Source organism: Cornus florida, unplaced genomic scaffold (genome assembly GCF_030987335.1).
Source record: "Cornus florida cultivar Cherokee Brave unplaced genomic scaffold, ASM3098733v1 CherokeeBrave_3.0.0_Hap2_Chr06, whole genome shotgun sequence".
Classification (NCBI taxonomy): domain Eukaryota; kingdom Viridiplantae; phylum Streptophyta; class Magnoliopsida; order Cornales; family Cornaceae; genus Cornus; species Cornus florida.
The window spans coordinates 86784548-86799577 of record NW_026775576.1 but is presented as its reverse complement, the minus strand read 5'-3'; the positions used below and the strand labels follow the sequence as shown (position 1 = coordinate 86799577).

The following is a 15030-nucleotide window of genomic DNA, read 5'->3' as shown; positions in this document are numbered from 1 at the left end:
AAACTTCTGTTTGGTGCTCAAAACATAAATAAATATTAAGAGTTTGACACCTATAGAATTTTCTCATATAATAACTAATTATAAATATTCTGCTAAATTTTATTTATATATAGAACATTTAGTGGAGTGATTATAAACATCAGCTTAACCTAACTCATGGGTCTCTTAGTCAAATAATAATAATAAAAAATTAAAAATTAAAACAGATGAGTCTCTCATTTTGGTGTTTGTAGCATAAAGTTATTGAACAATTATTATACAGTCAAAAAAAAAAAAGTGTAGGTCCTTGGGAATTGCTTAAATAGGGAATAACACTTGGAAACAAAATCACGTAAAAGAAAGATTCTATGATTTTAATTCTTTCCAAAAATAAAAAAGGTCATAAATAAATACTAGTACCAATTACGCTTCATTGGTAAAAGTTGCCGATTCGGTACTTTCCATGATACGACCTTCCTCTATATACTCTCAAGTAGGGAGAGTGGCCAATTTAGCGGCCATTTATTCTCTTCCGATCCTCATATTCAACAAATTCTCTCTCTCATGCTTTCGTTCAACAATTTTTGCAATGTCATGATCAAATTTTCTTTTGAATTTCTGATTCTAAATGATTTGCCTTTCCAGTCTTTGAATTTGATGGGAATAATCGAGCCAATTAGAAATTCTGAAATTTGAATTTGGTGAAGGTACGAGTTCTTTATTTTTAGTTCTGTGTTGCGTTCTTTAATAATTTAGAGTAATCTATAACTGAATTCGTACGTTTGTTTGTCGAGAAAATGGAGGGAAAAAGGAATTACAATTTTCATTCTGACGTCGATTGGGTATCCAATATTTGAATAACTTCACTCAATTAAAGCCAGAAGCCTGAATTAAGATATGTTGATTGTGGAAGGTTTTAAACAATGAAAAATATAAGATTTAAATTTTGCTTTTGTTCTCTCTTCCCACGTTTTACTAGCAATGAAACGGAAGGTTAATTCTAATTTTAGTTTTGTTTACTTGTTGTATGATTCATATCACTGCTCAATTTCATTATTGGAAATTGTTTTAGCTGAATTTGGATGTCTGAAGGAGATCAAGAAAATTTAGACCTAATGTACTGTTTTTGGTAAAATAATCACTTGAATGTTGCGAAAAATGGCTTTTCTTTGAGGAGCATTTTTGAAGATCATTGTTATCTTTGAAGTCTATTTAAGGAGGGTAACATCTCCTTGAACATTTACTCCATTGAAACTGGGAGTACAGATTTCATATCTCTATTTACACACTTATTGAATTGGTGATTCTGTGATGTGCAATATGGTCTCAAGTAATCAAGTTGGTTTCAGGAGCGCCTATGCATTGTGATTGAATTTTGTAACTTGATCTGGAAAGCCATGACTTCGAATTCATTCAAAGGGTCTCAAACAATGGTTGCATATCCGAGGACTCTTTTATCGATTGCAGCCACAGGGGGAGGACTTGCCATGTTCTTAATTTTGGCTTCATTGTTTCTGGTCTCACAACCAAGTAGGCCTGTGCTTCATGGGTATGTCTACAGCAGTGGTCATTCAAGCAGATTAGATTCAGTGTCACGGAGCAATAAGACAGTCACTGATTCTCTCCATGATGGTAATCTTGAAGATTCAATAGATTTGGGTATACCTATGTCAGGTTCCAACAGAACTGTAACTATTTCTCAGCATGATAATCCTGACATTGATGATCCGAGAAGATCAGATTCAGCTCCTGGTTTAACACAAGATAGGAAGGACATTGGTAATTCTGTTTCTTCCAACATTACAGAGGGTGTCAAAAATGCTAAACCCCCCTCAGCTCCGGTGCTCAGCCACATAAGCCAGACTGGTCCAGGTGATTCAGGTACTACCACCCTCCCACTTCTCTTTCCTTTTTATTATCTGTGATATTATTGTTGCTCAGTAATAAGTCCTCCTTACTTCTCACTTTCTCTTTCATTTTGTTCTAATGTAATTAATTATTCTCCATATATAAATTTGAAATTTTTGAGTAAATCTACTTTATTAGTTGTAAATGTATGAATGGTATGTTGTTATTAGTATGCTTAGTTCATCAGCTGGTCATTGTCTATTTGTCTGTATTTATGCTTTTATTATGTTGCTTTTTCTTTATTTATTACAGAGATAGACCATACATTTTCACATTCCCATGCATTCAGTTTTGTTTTTCTAATGAGAAGTACAAACAAAACAGTCAGAAGAGTCTTTGGGATTCATGCTTATGAAGGGGGAAAAAAAAGAGAAAGGACATCAATAGTTGGACATCTATTATGCTTTTTAGTTTGCAAAATTCTTGCCAATAATTTTTCTGCACATTCAAATTAAAAAATGTGATAAATATTTTGTAGGGGCCTCATAAATCACTATTAGATTTTAGTTCACATAGGTTGTACCTTTTAACATTCATCAATAGATTTTTAATGATTTGAAATGTCTAAAATTGATTCGAGGGATGACCACTTCACATATAAGTTGGTGAAGTCCCACGCGGAATGCCGTTGCGTGGCACAGGATCTGTAAAGAAGATACAAGATACTGCTGAGCTTGCAGCCAGTGGTACTTTGAATATCTATTGTCCCTGTCATTTCCTTTTTAAAACTTATTTAACCTTGTCAAAACCTCAGCTTTTTTTTTTTTTTTTTTTTTTTTTTTTACTTTTCAATTTCATACTCAATCTTTTGCTTATTTGAGTGAATTCCTCATCTTATGGGAGAAGCACATTAAATAAATAATTTTTTTCTTGCTTAGTGTTTAGTATTATTGTGCATTTCTCAAATCTTTGATAGCATACAAACAGTAGAACCCGCTAGACTCACCATTTCACCTGTGTTCTATTGACATTTGATAAGGTGAAAATACTCAGTCTGATGTTTTAAGTGTAATTAACATGTCTTTCCTTCCATTCGTCTCACGGTTTTACAATACAGTGGGTGATTTTTGCAACCAGGTCATTAAATGGAGCAGATTCGTGTAAATTGAAGTCCTTAATTATATTTATTGCCAGAATTTGTACCGGATCCGAATCCAAGTCCAACTTTTTTTTTTTTTTGCTTTTACAAAATAATGTCCAAACAGTCCAATATGTATGATCCTCAAGGCCTTGTGACTTTTCACAAGCAGATCTGTTCATATTTTTAAAAAACTATTGCTCCTTTATATATTTTCCTTAAAACTTGATTTGACTTTTTATATATTTTTGTCTAACTTTTAATTTGCCTTTTCTCTTGTTATTATATAGGATGTGATCTGTATCATGGAACGTGGGTATATAATAATTCAACTGGACCATTATACGCACATGACTCGTGCCCCATCCTGACACAGATGCAGAACTGCCAGGGAAATGGGAGGCCTGACAAGGAATATGAGAATTGGCGATGGAAACCTGCTCAGTGTGACCTCCCACGGTTTGATGCCAAGAAATTCCTGGAGTTGATGAGAGGGAAAACATTAGCTTTTGTTGGCGATTCTGTTGCTCGGAACCAGATGGAATCTCTGATGTGCATTCTTTGGCAGGCAAGTATCAAAGCCTTTTATAATGATCTAACTGCATGAATGGAAATCCTTCTTCCAATTGGGTTAGCAGTTTACTCGAATGGTGCCTCAAGGCCCTCAACTACATCCTGATTAGTGGATTTTATGATTCTATTCTATTCATATATGTCAATTTGATTGACAAAGTATTCATTCACCTTTCCTGATAAGGCAGATTGTATATTGGCTATTTGAACAATTTTACTTCAAACCAATTAGCGCAAGATTCCATGGTCTTCATATTGTTTTCCTATTGGTTACTGATTTTTTCACTGTACTCCTATCTCTTTTCATGCAACGTTGTTGTTTTTAGTTTGTTACAGTACTCTTTTAGTGTCTCTTCCTATTAAAGGTACTATGTTGCAATTCTGTCCATAGAATGAAGTTACTATAATATCGTCTCAATGATCAGGGTATACTGTTTAGCATTTTATCAGAGTAGATAGTCGTTTTGAGTGGAGAGTGTATATTCTGCCTGTTTTGACTTCTACAATATGACACATCATTGGCAAATATTTGTCAGAGTGGTTCGGTCAATTTCGAATAACTGGCTATAAAGTTTTACTGTTCACAATAGAGTTTGGATTTCACCTGAAAATGCACAATAGGTGGTTTCACACTTCAATTCAGGTTTCACTTGAAATGCACAATGGGTGATTAAATTGGGATAAGGCTAGAAGGTTTCTGAATAGAAGTCCTTTTTGCCTAATCAGTGGCAGGGACTCTCATCGAAGAAATTTTACATAATGTAGGGAGACAAATAGAAAATTCAAAACATGGGGACGAAAGGTATACATCAAGACATGGTAAAACCAGTGAAGAAAGATGTAAATATCTATATTAGAAAGAAAAATTGAAGTATATTTGAGTATTTATCATTGTATACTTGTCTGGGTGGGTCATAGATTACATCTAGATTTGCAATTTAGGTCTTTCCATCCAGCTTGGTGAATAAGAATACAGCAAGACGTTGTGACACCTTGGAACGTAGATTATGGTTGGCTGTCTGGCCCAATTTTAGAAGTTCAGTTATTATGGGTTCTGGCTCAGGCTTTATAAGTTAGACCCTGTTTGGCTTGGCCTGGACAATTTTATGGCAGCCATAATGAAGCTATATGTTCCTCCTTTTATAACTAACAGGGGCCTACTTCGGTTTCCAAGTTCTTAATGAAGTTATATGGTTTATTCATTTTGGCTTGCAAGTTGTAAAGATTTTACAAACCAAAGAAAGAAGTAATAAATAAATTCTCAGTTTTTATTTCTTTTAATAGTTGCTCTCTTTTTCTTTGAAGTATCAGGTTGTATGGTGTTCTAGGCCATGATAATTCCTATTGATCCCACTTGACTCCACCCCGCCTCACCTCAATTACATCATTTGATCCCGTAGTGCATGAAGTTTTATTATATTGGTTATTCTAGCAAAGTTTAGTTTTGTACATTCCTCTGTGTGTGTTGTATTTCCCCCTTTATTTAATCTTGAGGTCTATCATTTTTTTGGCAAGTAATTTGAGGTCTCTATGTGCAAAAAAAAAAAAAAAAAAAAAAAACTTGAGGTCTCTAGTGGGTTTTGGAGATGTTTCAATCCTTAAAGGTGACAGATGGTCCCTTCTTTTCTTTTCTTTTTTTACTTATAGTTATTTAGTAAATGAAGAACATAATGTGTATGTTGTTGGACCTTTGGCAGCCCAACTTTTTCGATTGCTTTGCTTTGCTTGGCTTGGCTCAAGCTAGATAATTGCTATGCTTATTAACAGCTTCTTCCTACTCCCTACACAATACTGTTATTTCCTGATTTTGAAATATTTCAGATCGAAGTTCCACAAAACCGCGGGAACAAAAGAATGCAACGTTATTATTTCAGATCAACATCAACTACGATTATCCGGATATGGTCCTCATGGCTTGTCCACAAAACATCCGAGCCATTTGATTTTGCCCCAGAAGGTGTGGTCAAGCTTCACCTTGATGCTCCTGATGAGGTCTTCATTGAATTCATCCCGAACTATGATGTGCTTGTCCTTTCATCTGGCCACTGGTTTGCAAAGCAATCAGTATATATCTTAAACAATGAGATTGTGGGAGGACAGCTGTGGTGGCCAGACAAGTCTCGCCCAATGAAAATTAACAACATTGAAGCTTTTGGAATATCTGTTGAAACTATTCTCACAGCTATTGCTACGCATCCAAATTACACCGGTTTGGCCATAGTGCGCTCCTTTTCACCTGATCATTATGAGGGCGGCGCATGGAATACAGGAGGATCGTGCACTGGAAAGGTAAGGCCTGCCCTGGATAGTGAATTAGTGGAAAATGGATTTACAAATATAATGCATGAGAAGCAGGTGACGGGATTTAGCCACGCAATCAAGAAGATGACAAATAAATCAAAATTGAGATTGATGGATATCACAAAAGCCTTTGGATACCGCCAAGATGGACATCCAGGCCCCTATAGGAACACTGATCCAAATAAGATCACGGTACGTGGCCCAGATGGGAAGCCCCCTCCTCAGGATTGCTTACACTGGTGCATGCCCGGTCCAGCTGATACATGGAATGAACTGGTCCTTGAAATCATAAGAAGAGAATTTGAGGGCAGCCAAAACATTCCTTCACGAGATGTTAATTAACTAGACAGCATTCTGGTGCTTCTGTAATTTAAAGGGTGATCTGCCATTCAAAATCTAGTGAGTTACGGTTAGGTGAGGGCTATCATGGTCATATTCTTTCATGATACCCTGTAGAGAAAATAGCATTTGTGACAAGAAGCCTTTTTGTGTATTACAAGATTATTTTCTTTTTCAATTTACGTACAGAAAATATATACTGAGAGAGAGATTAAGAGCCATTGCTTATTTAGATGTGTGCAATCAGAATAATTTATAAGAGATTTTCATTGGTTTCTCCTTCTGTTTCAATAATCTTACTTCTGGTGCAGTTTGTGTAGGTAAATCACTAGTCCTATTCCCGAGGTCATGGATGTTTGAGAAATGTTTTTAATGTGAGCAGATGATACTACTTTTTTGGCAATGGATGATTGAGAAATGTTGGTTACTGTGAGCAGATGATACTAGTACTTTGTACAAAAAAAATAATAATAATAAAAAAAAAGATAAATAAAAGAAAATAAATATCGGAAGCTTCCTTTGTCAGTTTCGTATGTGGTTATCTTGGAACTAACCGGAAATGATGATGGGGAGCCTGTAGAGTCTGTACACCAGCTTGTGCAGGGAATCACATTGTGAGCTTCGCGCCTTCACCTGTGTGAAGCTACTGTCCAATGCAATACGCAATACAACACCTGCAGAGTCTCAGACTCTCAGTGTACAACTTGTGCAAAGAATCACATGGTGAGCTTCGTTTCACCTATGTGTTGTGTTGTACTACGGAGGAGATTGTTCTGTTAGGAAGAAACTAACCTCACTGCATGGATGCAATGCCTGTCAATTTTTATGCAAACCGGAAAAATAGCTTGGTGGCAATATGCAAGTCCCCCACATCCCTAGTTCAAAATTTAATGTCGTGTTACTTATTATACATAAACAGCAAATACAAAACATTGCTATTGAACATATTTCAATAGTAACAAAATCAAGCAATTCAATCTAGTTTGGCACATGTCTGTACCTAAACCGCCTTTTTCTTCTGATTTGCTGAGATTGGTTTTGATGTACAAGTGAAGTTCTGTCTTCATTTTGAAGCATGTTGACTTTTTAACCCATGTTGACTTTTTAACCGAGATTGTGAGGTTGAATTTATCAATTTCAAAATAAAAGGGCCGAGTGTTCAATTCTTTATAGGGCAAAAATGAGATGGCTCATGCTCTTGCAGCGCTGTCTAGAGGTCATCTTGTCAAGGATATTGCTCTTGTCTCTGTTCCTTTTCATATTTGCTGTCTAGCAACCAAAAATTGTTCATGTTAATTTTGTGCTGATTCTTGTGGTGTGTTTGCCAGGTTTAAAATATATATATATATATATATATATATATATGAGGGCAAAAATGAGTGTGTGATTTATAGGGTAAAAATGAGTGTGTGAGAGTGTGTTCTGCCTATTTTTTTTTTTTTTTTTTAAGTCTTTATAGAGCAAAAATAAGTCTGTCTTGCCTTGATTTTCTTCAGTATATTTGACTTCTTTTTCTTTTATTTTAACTCAATTTCTCTTATTTAGAGGCCACATTTCTAATTGGTCACGTAGCGTATTTATATACTGTAAATTGGTTTGCATTTTACCATACATTGGAGTGCGATAATAAATTTTCTTTTTTACTAAGTTTTGATTATGATAAAATAATAAAGTTAAAAAAATCTCAATTAATGATTATTAATAATCTCCATAAAAAAGAATGAAAGTTATGACTAGTAATGGGTCGAATATATAAATTTGAATATAAATTGACAGGATTGTGTATTTCAAAAATCTCAATTTGATCCAAAATCTAAATAAATATAAAAATATTATTTATGTATAAATTGAATTTATTGCTTTATATAATATCTTAAATTTTATTTCTCTTATAGTTCTTAATTTAGTTCTCAGTTTAATTTTTTTTAAATCGAATTTTTAATCTGAACGGTGTGGGATTTGGGTTCGAGCCGGAACCGGTAGTTGATCTGGTCCGTTGAAAGTTTTGTAAGACTTCTGGTAATTTTAACGTTTTTCGCCGTTGTTCTCTTTAACCTTGTACAGGAAGGGTTTTGAAGCGCTCGTTACATTATCCACATCACAGCCGGTGACGTTTGTATCCTGGTCATTTGAAATTCAAATATTTCTCGTTCACTCAAACCCTCCTCATAAAACCCCAATCACAAACGCTCATCATCAACGGTCGAATTCTTAAAAGTCTTGTCTCTCTCTCTCTCTCTCTCATCTAGCTTTCTCTTTCTCTCTCTCTCTCATCAAGTTTGAACCCTGTGATCTCTCAATTCCTCTCTCTCATCAAGTTTGAACCCTGTGATCTCTCAGATAGAAGGATTCGTCTAATAATTAACATAATTTTGGGTGCAATTGCAAGATCGCTTGCTCAGGTTTGTCTCCTGATCTCCAATTTATTGTAGTAGTTGATTTGTTTTCTTTTATGTTTGATTGTTGAGTTATTAGAGTAAATTAAGGAAATCGGTGCTGTTTGGTTCTCCTGAAATGATCGAATTAGTCAATTCAGCTGGATTTGTTTTTTTTTTTTTTCCCTGTCACAAGCTCTTGGAGATGAAAAGGTTTTGTCGTGAAAAAAGTAGTTTGAGTGAGAAACTAAAAAAATAAAAAATAAAAATAGTATAGTTCGCATTCTATGAATTGTGTGTGTTTGTGTTTTGTATATGAAATGATAATGACTTCGGGTGAATGGGTTTAGTGTTCATAATTGTAAATTTGAAAATAAAAACCGAACTATGTATAACCTGCAGTGATTTAGATTTTTCTATTCAGTAGTGGGTTCCAACTATGGAAGCTGAACTAGGGTTTAGAAGGTTTACCAATATCTCACATAATAAGCATATATACAACTAAACAACATCAATGTTTGAATTCGACAAGATATGTGGAATTGTTTCATCAGAAACATGACATAAGTATCATATATACAACTAAACAACACCAATGCTTGAATTTGACAAGATATGTGGAATTGTTTCATCAGAAACATTAGATGGTTTTTTATTGATTCCTTGTGCTTCAAAAAAAAAAAAAAAAATTTAATAGTTCATAGGCCAGATGTAGGAGAACAATTCTGGGCACTTACAAATGTGAGGTAGTAGTTTTTTTTTTTTTTTTTAATTGGCTAGGTAAACTGTATGAGGTTCGTGGGGAACATAGAGAAATTTCTTTCTCAGTTGATGAATTAGCACGGACCAGACCTAAAAGTCACAAAAAAAAAAAAAAAAAAAATTAAAAAATTAAAAAATTAAAAAAAAAAATAAAATTCATTTTCAGATGTGCCCCATATGACTTGTTGTCTTCATATGAACCCCAAATGATCATCATGCTATGTTTGGGAGCACCAAATCAGCGGCTTAGATTTGGAATTGGAAGAAATTTAGTTAAAACTTTGAATTGAATTTCCTCCAATCCCAAATCCAAAGCACCAATTCGGGACGCAACATCAGTTTTTTCATTAACTTTAGAGGCCTTTGCTCCATAAAAAATAGGGTGTTCAATTTCTTGTTAAGGTCTTCTGTGCTAAAAGTTGAACATTTTACTTTTCTGTTGGATCAACCTAATGTTTTACTATTTTCTAGTGCATTCTGTTCTGGATGTTCTTATAGAGACAATTGTTATTGACAGTTACAATTGCATCAATATGTCTAATCTTCAAAACGACCCACTTTTGCAATTGGAAACAACATGTGATGTGCCCCATATGACTTGTTGTCTTCATATGAACCCCAAATGATCATCATGCTATGTTTGGGAGCACCAAATCAGCGGCTTAGATTTGGAATTGGAAGAAATTTAGTTAAAACTTTGAATTGAATTTCCTCCAATCCCAAATCCAAAGCACCAATTCGGGACGCAACATCAGTTTTTTCATTAACTTTAGAGGCCTTTGCTCCATAAAAAATAGGGTGTTCAATTTCTTGTTAAGGTCTTCTGTGCTAAAAGTTGAACATTTTACTTTTCTGTTGGATCAACCTAATGTTTTACTATTTTCTAGTGCATTCTGTTCTGGATGTTCTTATAGAGACAATTGTTATTGACAGTTACAATTGCATCAATATGTCTAATCTTCAAAACGACCCACTTTTGCAATTGGAAACAACATGTGGATCTCTTCTATATGAACTCCAGGTTTGTTTATGAACTTTTGATTTATGGCTCCTCGACAGTTTATTTCTTGTTTCTTTTTGCCCATTGAAGCACATCATTGAACTTGTTTCTTTTATATACTTACATTGAGAGAGCAATAATAATACTTTCCCGATTTATTGGTAAAATCAGATAATATGGGATGAAGTTGGGGAAAACGACACCGAAAGAGACAGAATGCTTCTCGAGCTTGAACAAGAGTGTCTGGAAGTATACAGAAGAAAGGTAGACCAGGCGAACCGATGTAGAGCTCAGCTACGACAGGCAATTGCTGATTCTGAAGCAGAACTTGCAGCCATCTGTTCCGCAATGGGGGAGCGACCAGTACATATTAGGCAGGTCGGTATTAAAGTAATATAAAATATGACTCAGAAGATTTCAAAGACTGCCACATTTCTTAGGAAACAGTTTGAACTCAATGTGGTTTCAGTTTCTTAAAATCGTTAAAAATTATGATCTGGTATTTAATGTTATATCACAATAGAGTTACTAAAGTATATGAAACTCTAATAGAATGTGATGCATGTTACTGCCACGGTCAAGTGGTGCCATGACTGTTAAAATATACTTAATAATAGCTTATACTAGATAAAAATGGCGAAAGAAATTAAACTTATGGTGCCAATAATGTGTTAAAAGAACGTACAAGAATTAATGAGGTCTAAACCTATGGTCTTGACCTAAAACTCAGACATAGAAAAAGTCTGTTGAAGTAAAACAAATAGATAAACAAATGAATTATTATTATTATTATTTCTTCTGAACCATGTCCAAAATGTTCATCATCTTCAGTCTGATCAAAGTCCTGGAAGCTTGAAGGAAGAGCTTAAAACCATTATTCCACAACTAGAGGAGATGCGGAAGAGGAAATGTGAAAGAAAGAATCAATTTGTCGAAGTTCTAGAGCAGACACAGAAGTTATCAAATGAGATTTATAGTTCCTCCGAATATACTCTTTCCAACACTATTGTGGATGAAACTGATTTGTCTTTAAGAAAGCTAGAAGAATTGCACAGAGAGCTGCATGCACTTCAGAAGGAAAAGGTAATAATATTCTTTATATTATTTTTGTTTTTGTATCATCATCAGTTCTGAAAAAATTCCCTGCCTTACTTCTCCTAATGTTTCTTTACATGCAGAGTGATCGCATGGAGCAGGTTCTGGACCACCTGAATACTTTGAATTCACTGTGCTTAGTGCTTGGTATGGATTTCAATCAGATGGTTACTGAGGTTCATCCCAGTTTAGTTGATTCTGAAGGATCAAAGAACATAAGTAATGCTACGATTGAGCAGTTGGCAACAGTAATAGAAAGGTTGCGGGAGGTTAAAAAACAGAGGATGCAGCAGGTAAATAGTGTTCTAAATTAGTTTCCATACTTTTAGCAGATTCTTTCTTTTTCTTTCTAATTTGTAGACCTTATTAACTTTTCAAACTGTGGCAGCTTCAAGATCTTGCAACTTCCATGTTGGAGCTATGGACATTGATGGATACACCTATTGAAGAGCAACAGATGTTTCAGCATGTTACCTGTAACATAGCTGCTTCAGAACATGAGATAACAGAGCCCAACATGCTTTCCGTGGACTTCATTAGTTATGTGAGTCAAGGAATCTCTGAAAATAGGTCATTTTGATATTTTGTTTTCTTTACTTCTCAAAGTATTTACATCTGCTAGGCGGCAGAAAGGTCTGTTTAGGGAAATGAAAGAAAAGTAAATTTATTTTGCAGGTTGAGGCAGAGGTGTCTCGGCTGGAAGAGCTGAAGGCTAGCAAAATGAAAGAGCTTGTTTTGAAGAAAAGGTCAGAGCTGGAGGAGATTTGTAGGAAGACACATATGATTCCTGAATCAGATAGTGCCATGGATATGGCTATTGAAGCTATTGAGTCTGGTATTGAACTAGTATATAAGAGAAGACTAATACTATTAAGTCATTAACATTTCTATGATGTCATTAACTTTGTGTCACTTTCTTAAATACAGGAGCTGTGGATCCTGGTTGTGTCCTTGAAGAAATGGAGCTCCAAATTTCTAAAGTAAAAGAGGAAGCGTTTAGCAGGAAAGAAATACTGGAAAAGGTTGAGAAATGGTTGGCTGTATGTGATGAGGAGTGTTGGCTTGAGGAGTATAACAGGGTTGGTGCTTCATCTTTGTGCTAATTTTTTGTTAATTAAATAAGCATATCCTTGCTTAATTGTCAATCCTGATGCTTGTTCAGGATGAAAACCGATATAATGCTGGAAGAGGTGCTCATCTTACTTTGAAGCGCGCTGAGAAAGCTCGTGCTTTGGTTAATAAACTTCCAGGTACACAACACATAATGTAGGTCAGCAGCCATCATTTGGTAGAACCGTCAATTAGAGATGTAGACATCACAGATGAAAGTTGGGTTCCTTTTGGTCTAATTAGAGATGTACATGCATTTTTTGATAAACTTTTATATATGTTGCTTTCTGTAAAATTTACATATTAATTTTAACCTACATTGGTTTGCATTGTTATCTAACAGGAATGGTGGAGGCGTTGGCTTCAAAAACCACAGCATGGGAGAATGAGAGAGGCACTGAGTTCACTTATGATGGCGTAAGTCTTTCTTTATTAATTACTGAATATTTGATTTTATAACAAGTAAGTTCCAACTGATGTTTACTCTGTGCTCTAAATGGCTGTTTCAAACAAATTTATTTGTATTTTTTTCTGTTATCTGTTATTGTCCAGATTCGACTTCTTTCTATGCTTGAAGAATATACTATTTTACGGCAAGAAAAAGAGGAAGAACGCAAAAGGCAGAGGGTATGGAGCTCTTATTTTACTCAATATGGTTACTCATAAATTCTGTCTAATTATGGCATGTGCACAAATTATTCATCTATTTCAGGATCAGAAGAAACTTCAGGAGCAGTTAATAGCAGAACAGGAGGCACTTTTTGGATCAAAACCAAGTCCTATGAAACCCCAGAGTGGAAAAAAAGGTCCTAGATTGTCAACTGGTGGAGCAAGCAATAGAAGACTTTCCCTTGGAGGAGTAATGCTACAAACTCCTAAAGCTGATCCTCTGCACCCCACAAAAGCTACTCCCAATACACGTCAAACAAAGAAGAAACAAAATGACCGATTGAATCACCACCAAGATGATGGTTTTGCAGCTCTATCAGCTGGTAATTTTCCTGGAACTAAAATGTCCGGTTTATTTTTAGGTAAAGGGTTTTGTCTGGATTCACCCTTTTTTTTTTTTTTTAATTTATCTTAACGAGGGGAAAAAAAAAAAAAAAACTTAAAGAACTTGGCAACTGTCTTCTCTCTTATTTGGTTAGATATGATAAATTTAGGTATTAAATTTAGCTTGTTAATCGAGTAACTTGAATTTTTTTTTTTTTTTAATTTTTTTAACAATGTTATTAAATAAGTGGCTGCTTTCGGACTTCAACCTTCATTCTTAAATTTGGCAGTTCAAACTTGAACTGTGCATGAAGAAAACCTGTAAACGAATAGTTGACCCAAACAGAGTAATGAAAACCTGACAAACAACCTTAATCTATAGATTCAGTACTATTCAATGTGCTATCTAAACATGTACTTATTTTTTTCCATTTTTTTTTTTTTTTTTGTATTGTTGAGTTTTTCGTTTTTATTTAATGGTTTGTATAGGAAGAAGAGTTGGCCATTGTCAATGCACTCTAAATTATGTTTCCTGTTTTATGAGAACATACATGACAGCCTCAGTTCAAGTATTATGGATAATGTTATATTTTTTAACCTGCTCAATTTAGGTAGGAGAGGCTTGGACATTGCTGGTCTCCCTGTAAGAAAACACTCTTTTAGTGCAGCAAATGCTCGTGGAGTAGAGTCAACACGAAAGCCCTTCTCACCAATCTCGTCCACAGAATCGTCGAAGTCCAATGCAACAAATTTATTGGAAGATCTGAACAGAAAACATAGTGATACGTTACAGAAAGCACTTCCACCAATTAACAATGCATCATTCACTACACCTTTGAAAACAATTTCTCCAGAAGAGGAGGAAAACAGGACTCCTAAAGCAATGCCATTTGCTATTCCCACTACACCTTCAACAGTATCAGTTCCAATGCAGACGACCACGACCCCAGCTCCTTCTCCTCTGGTCCCTTACAGTGCTAATCAAGTCGAAGAAATTGAATACTCCTTCGAGGAAAGAAGAGCTGGATTTGTTCTTCCTAGAACACACCTAAAGACACTGGTACAAGTTTAACTTCTTACCAACTTTGGAGCGATTGCGAAAATCATATTTTGTTGTTACTGAATGCTTTTATTGTATTTGTTTAAACCTCGGGATTTGAGATGGTGATAAGTCAATTATAATTGGCTTCTCTAAGGTGTATATAGTCTACGAGCACTGAATGTAGACTAGGTTGTTGGAATTGTTCTTTCTTTGTTGAATGTGAGCTTCTCTTTATAGTTCCGATTGACTCTTACTGTTGGCATGAGAACATGTTCAAGATGGTTTGATGTGATTGTATGTAGTACAGCGGACAGTAAAGTTTTGATTTATCACCAGCTCGTCGTATCATGAGAACACATTCTTGAAGATCTTGTACCAGCTAAAGTAGTTGAATGGTTAAATTAGTCCTTGATTTCTAAAAGTATTCCCAAAACATCAATTTGATCTGAAATCCTGTATCATATATGCACACACA

General features: G+C 35.0%; 2 protein-coding genes across 2 annotated transcripts; both read left to right on the top strand.

Moving 5' to 3' along the window:
* The first annotated feature begins 330 nt into the window (after positions 1 to 330).
* LOC132312593 (protein YLS7-like) lies at positions 331 to 6456 on the top strand. Its single transcript, XM_059811015.1, has 4 exons — positions 331 to 686; positions 1329 to 1860; positions 3256 to 3533; positions 5360 to 6456. The coding sequence occupies exons 2-4, from the start codon at positions 1377 to 1379 to the stop codon at positions 6179 to 6181; spliced, it is 1584 nt and encodes a 527-aa protein (XP_059666998.1). The 5' UTR covers positions 331 to 686; positions 1329 to 1376; the 3' UTR covers positions 6182 to 6456.
* Positions 6457 to 8245: 1789 nt separating this feature from the next.
* On the top strand, positions 8246 to 14890 carry LOC132312592 (65-kDa microtubule-associated protein 3-like). The gene is made up of 13 exons (XM_059811014.1): positions 8246 to 8580; positions 9833 to 10336; positions 10487 to 10693; positions 11147 to 11398; positions 11494 to 11703; positions 11799 to 11954; positions 12086 to 12245; positions 12338 to 12489; positions 12573 to 12660; positions 12864 to 12937; positions 13073 to 13147; positions 13233 to 13512; positions 14125 to 14890. The coding sequence occupies exons 2-13, from the start codon at positions 10184 to 10186 to the stop codon at positions 14583 to 14585; spliced, it is 2268 nt and encodes a 755-aa protein (XP_059666997.1). The 5' UTR covers positions 8246 to 8580; positions 9833 to 10183; the 3' UTR covers positions 14586 to 14890.
* Positions 14891 to 15030: the final 140 nt, after the last annotated feature.

Excerpts from the sequence above, each read along its gene's own strand:
- LOC132312593 (XM_059811015.1), top strand. The coding sequence starts at position 1,377 with ATGACTTCGAATTCATTCAAAGGGTCTCAAACAATGGTTGCATATCCG. Across the intron at positions 1,861-3,255 it reads GACTGGTCCAGGTGATTCAG|GATGTGATCTGTATCATGGA; the intron begins GTACTACCACCC and ends GTTATTATATAG. Across the intron at positions 3,534-5,359 it reads TGATGTGCATTCTTTGGCAG|ATCGAAGTTCCACAAAACCG; the intron begins GCAAGTATCAAA and ends GAAATATTTCAG.
- LOC132312592 (XM_059811014.1), top strand. The coding sequence starts at position 10,184 with ATGTTTTACTATTTTCTAGTGCATTCTGTTCTGGATGTTCTTATAGAG. Across the intron at positions 10,694-11,146 it reads GACCAGTACATATTAGGCAG|TCTGATCAAAGTCCTGGAAG; the intron begins GTCGGTATTAAA and ends CATCATCTTCAG. Across the intron at positions 12,246-12,337 it reads TATTGAAGCTATTGAGTCTG|GAGCTGTGGATCCTGGTTGT; the intron begins GTATTGAACTAG and ends TCTTAAATACAG.